The 6,914-nt window shown below is 50.7% G+C and overlaps 1 protein-coding gene across 1 annotated transcript; it reads left to right on the top strand.

Moving 5' to 3' along the window:
- The first annotated feature begins 3,622 nt into the window (after positions 1–3,622).
- LOC100906567 (elongation of very long chain fatty acids protein 7) lies at positions 3,623–5,132 on the top strand. Its single transcript, XM_003746828.2, has 2 exons — positions 3,623–4,540; positions 4,752–5,132. Exons 1-2 carry the CDS (start codon positions 3,944–3,946, stop codon positions 4,950–4,952), a joined length of 798 nt encoding a protein of 265 aa, XP_003746876.1. The 5' UTR covers positions 3,623–3,943; the 3' UTR covers positions 4,953–5,132.
- The last annotated feature ends 1,782 nt before the right edge of the window (positions 5,133–6,914 follow it).

The following is a 6,914-nucleotide window of genomic DNA, read 5'->3' as shown; positions in this document are numbered from 1 at the left end:
TGTAACTGTCCTCGAAGGCATGACTTTTATCGAGACTAGCCTGCGCGGAGAGCATTCGCGACACACTCATTCGAAATCTTTCCCCGAGATTTCCTGACCGATGAGACAGCTCCACTCAGAGGGGGTGTCACGAAATTTCCCCGCATGTTCCTCTGCAGACGGTTCTCGGTGAAATCGTAGACATTCCAGCGCAGATAAACTCTGAATGGTTTATTTATGGCCAAGTCCAGCGTCTGAAGATAACCTGTCATGCCAGCTGGAATCATGATCTGATCAACGCCTCTACTCGCGAGTTTCTCCATGTCTCGGGACAATTATATGGTACTTATCGCTATTCCTGAGGTGGAATACCCACAATTTGGACTCGCGGACCGAAGGGCTTACTTTCGGGGTAGGGCTTATTCTAGCGATGAGCCCGGAAATTCGTGTGGGGCTTATTCTCGGGGTAGGACTTATATTCGGGGAAACACGGTACTAGTAGTTATATACACATTTCAACTAATTAGCCGGTTTCCCCGACTCGATCACCATACGGATTGTTCGTATGTGACATTCCCCCGGGCCGGCGCCGCCGCCGGCAGCGTCTTCCCGGTTGGTGACTTTCATGTACATTCTTGATACTTCGGGAACATCTCCAAATGTCGGTGCGCGCGAAATCGACCGTCGAATCGGGAGTCTCGAAGATCGTGGAAGATCCTGAGTCCGATGATTCCGTCCTCGACGATGATGTGTAGGGACGTTCTCCCACTCCAGTTCCCTCTCGTGTGATGGCGCTGCCGCCGCTGTCCCCTGAGGAAGCTGCTCCCGAGAAGAAGACTGAAAATGAGTCGACTCTCGGTAACGACGTGAGAGTTGATGTCTCGAAATCGTCGCAGTCCGTGGGAAGTTGTATCCAGTAGAGCGTTCGTGAAAGGACCTGAGAGTGAAGCGAACGACGAACCCGTTGCGAGAGCTGAAGTTGAGGAAAAGTTTGAGTCGGAGGGGTCAGTTGCTGGATCCAGTGGAGATATGACGTTGAAACGTCGCACTTCCGCTCCCCGGTTTCATTCCGTGGGTACCCCGGAAGGGTCACGCTCTCGCACCGAGGTCCCTCCCCCGCGAAGATGTGGTTCTGCGCATAACGAAGGTTGTGAAGGGTTCCGCTGGAGAGCGTTGGGTAAGGTTGAATCCTGTGTGTCGTGAGGAGTCTCACCCTGTTCCCGTGCGGAGCGCGTCGTCGAGCCAGCAGCTGGCCGAAAGTTATGCTCGGTAAGCGCGTCGCCCCCGTACTCGGGATGTCTCCAAAAATCTGGTGTGGCTGCGTGTTTCGCGTAACGAAACGATGGTTTTCTTTGTTCTCCGTGGTAACCGTTTCCGCTGCTTTCCAGCTCAGCTTCTCCGGACCTTCGTCGTATAGTTGAGGAACTCTAGCATGAACTCTAGGTCCGTCGCTAACGGACCCGTGAGTTTTCGCTTCTCTAATTTCTTGATAAGAGATGCTTGCCATAGGAGCTCCCCAGCTTTGAGTGAAACTTGTTCCCACTTCGATCGCGATATCACCTCCCTATACTGTGGGTTTCTTCCTTTTCCTGCTTGGCGAGCAATGAGGCCCCGGCTCTGTGAGCCAAGGAGAGAGCCGGCCAAACACCTCACGCGAATTCATGCCGCATGCATGCGGTGATTGATGGGGTTCCGCAATGGATGGGACAATGGATGGGAATACGGGTCCATGTCTACATGCACCGGGAAGCCTAACTCGACAGCTGGAAAGACTGGTTGCATGGATAGCGCGTGCCTCACTCTGGTCGCTGAATGTAAGCTAGATTGCGCGGGTTCGTCCATAAGTGACGTGAGTGCCCATAAGTCCAAACGTGAAGGAGTCGTCGTGACCCGACCGGGAGCGATCTCGGAAGGCACAAACCTAGAGCCCAGAGCGCTTACCCCCGTGCCCCGTCTCTAGAGCAAATTAGCGGATTGAGAGACATGAGCCTGCGAAATCGATCGCTCCCGTACTTTGGGAAATATGAACATTCGCCATCATATGGTCGCGGCGACTATGCGACGATGTCCATGCTCGTTCAGTCAGACAGAAGTACAGTGTTTTCTCTTACAAGGAATTTCCCGTACCGAAAACACGATTTTCCCTATTCCTTACATCAGTTGAGTTGAGATATGTTCTGACCAAGAATACGGAAATCTAAATATAAATGTAGAGTGTATGCCCAGTAGCTTCACCGACCGATAAGAGGAGATGCGTGGGTTGGAGTCCGAATGTCGGCGATCGGAACCGTGTTGTCGTGCTTGATTCCATAGGAAAAGGGAGTCAGATAGATCAAGAATGCCTATGACTCCATTCCCCGGCCCGAAAGCCTATGCCCCACGTGGACATGCGCGGCTTCTCGGGGACAAAGCTACCCTCTCTTCTCGTGTGATTTCCCTCACATAATAAAGATCATCATCTGATTGGTTCAAGATTTCTGCGGTCAACCCGCTGGGCGACCATTCATATGCGGTATCATTTTTTCCGACGCGAGTAGAAAAACCCTGTTCAGGGCGTTCCATTCAAGGCAGTGATAGCAAATTCGTATTCCGGTTCGGATTTTCGGCCATATCGTCCTCATCGTTTCTGATGCACTTCAATACTCGCCGCATTTATCCACCCAATGGATTCATTCCGTTTTCGCTGCCCCTATCCGAGGGGACACGAACGCGCTGGTTCCTATGCTCCCCCTCTGGTTTTCTTCTCGAACATACTGCTCGTGAAAACGGACAGTAAATCGAGAACATCCGAGCTCCAGCGACACGGTCCTCTGGACACGCACATTATCATCAACGATCCCCTGGTCGAAAAATACACGGCATCGAAAACATAGTTCCGGGGGAATTTCAAGCGAAAAAACCTCAGATGGCTTCTGTCGTGAAAATCCGGAATCGTTGGTTGATTGATTCGCAGAAAAAGAGGGGATACGCACACAGGGATTCCGGGTAGAACAACGGTATTGGACGGTACTTCTTCCTGATGTTGGAGCTCCTTATATACCTTTCGGTCGAGGGAGGGACCTACAAGCGTACTTATCTAAGAGCAGACCTGTGTCTGTCTCAATGATTCTATCTGGGGGTTCTTGTGATTCTGGAGTACAGGGGTTAGAGCGAGTGCACGGGACGGAGGGAGTGGACGGTGTGTTTCAAAGCTTGGCTTCTGATGCGGCCAGAGTCCGAGGTTTCGTCGATTGATCAGATTGAAGCATCGATTGATGCGGGGTTGTATCTAGAAGGGGATTGAGGTTCATCATCTCCACCGTCGTTCATTCAAACCGGTTGGTTTCCGCTAAAATTTCATGCTGAAGTTGCGGGTTAGATTCGGCGAACTCGGAGACGGCTACAACCCCGCATCAATGGATGCGTCACTCTGATCAATCGACGAAACCTCGGACCCTGGCCGCATCAGCAACCAAGCTTTGAACCAAACCGTTCACTCCCTCCGTCCCGTACACTCTCTCTAACCCCTGTACTCCAGAATCACAAGATCCCCCGAATAGAATCAATTAGATGGACACGGGTCTACCCTTACATAAGTACTCTTGTAGGTCCCTCTCTCGACCGAAAGGTATATAAGGAGCTCCAACCTCCTCAGAATATAGTACCGTCCGATAGTTGTTGTTCTATCCAAAATCCCTGTGTGTGTATTCCCTTTTTTCCCGCGAGTCAATCAAGCAACGTTTTCGACTTTTCACGACAGAAGTCGTCTGAGGTTTTTTCGCTTGAAATTCCCTCAGAAGTATGCTTTCGATGCCGGGTATTTTTCGACCAGGGGATCGTTGATGATGATGTGCGTGTGTTCAGGCGTGAGTCGATAAACCAGAGGACCGTGTCGCTGGAACTGTGGTCACGAGTGCAACGTGTTACGCATACAACGTGACCGTGAGAGGCGGAAAAAAAACATAAACCGGAAATCAAGGTGGACATGGAGTCGGTGCAAACTTATGTTTTTGAGCGTGATCCAAGATTGAAAACATGGATTGTGGCGCAGCCTCTGTCACTCGTCAGCATCGTTGGACTGTACCTTTGCGTCGTGTGTAGTTGGGGGCCGAGATTCATGCGAGACAGAAGACCCTTCTCTCTGACTGGCGCGACCCGCATATACAACCTCCTCCAAATCCTGGCATCGATGGCGTTCGCAGTGAAAATTGCGCATCATTTTTACTTCCGGATGGGTCAACCGTTTCTATGCTCACCTCCAGACCGACGCGAGGACAGCCTTACGCTCGAGCTGCTCGACATAACATTTTATTACTGGTGTCTACGGGTGATCGACTTCCTGGATACCGTGTTCTTCATATTACGCAAAAAACAACGTCAAATTACGTTCCTCCACATTTTTCATCACGTGATGGTTGTATGTGTTTCTTGGGCATCAGCGATATATGGCTTGACAAATCTAGTCATCTTTACGCTGTGTTTGAATTCCTGTGTACACGCCATAATGTACGCATACTACTTCTTGTCAACGCTCGGACCAGCAGTGCAGAAGCATCTCTGGTGGAAAAAACATCTGACCAAGGTAATGATCTAGACTAGTCTGATCATTTTTCGACTTGCTAGCTTGTAGCCACCATAGGGTCTGCACATCCCGTCGGGTTAGACGGCTCTCCGTATACCGGACGCGGTCGGCACGACGGAGGAGAAAATCTCAGCTCGTTGGGCCTCTATTCCTTATTCTTCTAATTAATTTCGTTTGATCGGATAAGGATATTTCTCTTTTGAACTTACAGGTCCAGATAGTCCAGTTCGTGTTGATGATCGCTCACCTCTCGGTCCCAATGTTCCGAAATTGCGGTTACCCATCATCAATCATCTACACTTGGCAGGCGACTATCGGGGCGATTCTTATACTTTTTCTGAACTTCTACATCCGAAGTTACAGTAATGTTGTTAAACGAAAGGCCGCTGGTTCCTCCCTTAAGGGAAATTGATCGAAGTTACCTACCGACTTGTCAGTGAAACAACGAGTCGAAACGCTCGACCTCATTGTATGTTGTTTCTATGCGTATACACATCGGCGGATCGGCTCCAATATACTGTCCGTTTCAACGAGCAGTATGATGCAAAGAGGAATCAATAAAAAGAACTGTGATTTCAGACGTTGTACTCTAGTCCAGAGCTGGCTTTGATCGAACTGAGTGGTTATCAATTGATACATCATTGGAGCCGTGAAGGCGCTTACGTTCTCAGCTTGAAGAGGAAGATTCAAGATTGCTCCAACCTGATCGGCCATCGACTCAAATTGAATTATTTCCCGTGATGTCGCTCCTGCTCCCCTCTCGGGCAAACAAACGGGTCGCGGTGTCACTGGCGCACAAAACACATTCACGCTCCTCGTTCCGCGAATTTCCGTGATTCTCCGTCACCTGGCCAGAGACCTCGTCGACAAATAATCGAGTCGTCGGTCAACAACACTCTGACCTATCATCACAGCCAGGAATCCCTCGACGACGGGCCTCGATCGGACTGCGTTCAGCACGCATATGTCGAAATTTTCCCTCATCCAGCCGAATGGATGGATGGACCGAACATTGGCTTCAAACCACGAAACAATGCATAAGGACACCGCACAGTCATCATCGAACGCAGGGGGGGGGGGACCGAATGCTCGAACACAGTTCGACGACGTCTAACGTGCTGGGACTCGGCGTCTCATACTTCCGCCGGATTTTCTCGAAAATTTTCTCATCGATTTTCGGAGCAGAGCGGCCTGCCAGCAATTCATGTCAGGAATATCGCAATTAATTTCCATCGGATGAATTTTACCATGGAACCAAACATCGCTCAGAAAATTCGGAGGCGCGCTTATTTTTGTACTCGAGTGAGTCCGCGACGAGAGGAGATTGAGGCGATCCGAATTGAGAGGAAATCAATTTACTGCTTGCGTGCTCCCGCCTTATGCCGCGACGTATTTGCGGACAACGTCAGGTTCGGTAGTGCCTAGAGCAGTGGCTGTCGTCCCCGGTTCGCTGGCCGCTCAGCTTGGTCTAATTCGTGCTTCTGGTCAGCAGGCCGGTCGGCACGGCCGACGACGGTCACTGTTTCAGGTTGCGTGCGAAGGAAGGTTAATTGCGACTACTGCATACCTCAGGACCGTCATATCGAAGTGAGAATCAGGAAATTGACTTTTTTCCTCGAGGTGCGGCAAAGGCGCGTTCCCCGGTCAGGAACAGAGAGATGCGAAAGTGCGAGGCCGTTATCGAAATGAGAGGAAAATTCTTCTTGGATAGTAAACCTCGAGGATGAGGTTCGAAATTCCCGAAGGGAATCGATCTGAATGTTCCACAGTTGGCTCCCGGACAGACTCACCTTCATCCAATCGGCAGAAATAGGGAGGAATCGGACGTAGAGTCAAGCATAAAATAGAAAGATGCTCGGGACCGAGGTACAGACACGAGAAATGAGCGCTAGGAACGATCGACGGTGTCGTCGGTCGGGTGGCGATGATCGACGATAAATCAAATTACCCCGATTGAGGTTATTCGTTCGTTTGGTGGATCGCCAATCCAGCCGTCTTTCAGTCGTTGGATCCGTCCGTCTTGATCTCTGTCCGCAGACCGAAAATTACCAATAGGTACCCTTTTCTGCCAAGGGTACGAATAACAGACACGGGAAGGAGCTCGTGGAAGGATGTCATCGCTCGTTTTCAACATCATCGTCTCCCTTGAATGCAGTCACGCGTCTCCGTGGAACACGGATCTGCGAGAGCCATCGATTCCGGGACGCGGCCCGCTTTTGATTCTTGGAACTTCGCTTAACTTCCCCCGTGCGAGCTCTCTCTCGGGTGATTTTCGGGAGACCTATCAAAGTCTTCGCCGCTGGAACAGCGAACCCCCGAGTTTTCTTGGCCGCTCTTGGAGCGTGTCACCGTCGTGGCTACGATCAGCTCGATC

This window comes from Galendromus occidentalis, unplaced genomic scaffold (assembly GCF_000255335.2).
Source record: "Galendromus occidentalis unplaced genomic scaffold, Mocc_1.1 scf7180000077504, whole genome shotgun sequence".
NCBI classification, from domain to species: Eukaryota; Metazoa; Arthropoda; class Arachnida; order Mesostigmata; family Phytoseiidae; genus Galendromus; species Galendromus occidentalis.
Note: the sequence above shows the minus strand (reverse complement) of the source record. Positions and strands in the feature narration are given on the sequence as shown.

Coding starts and splice junctions, on each gene's coding strand:
- LOC100906567 (XM_003746828.2), top strand. CDS start 3,944: ATGGAGTCGGTGCAAACTTATGTTTTTGAGCGTGATCCAAGATTGAAA. Junction 4,541..4,751: donor GGAAAAAACATCTGACCAAG/GTAATGATCTAG, acceptor TTGAACTTACAG/GTCCAGATAGTCCAGTTCGT.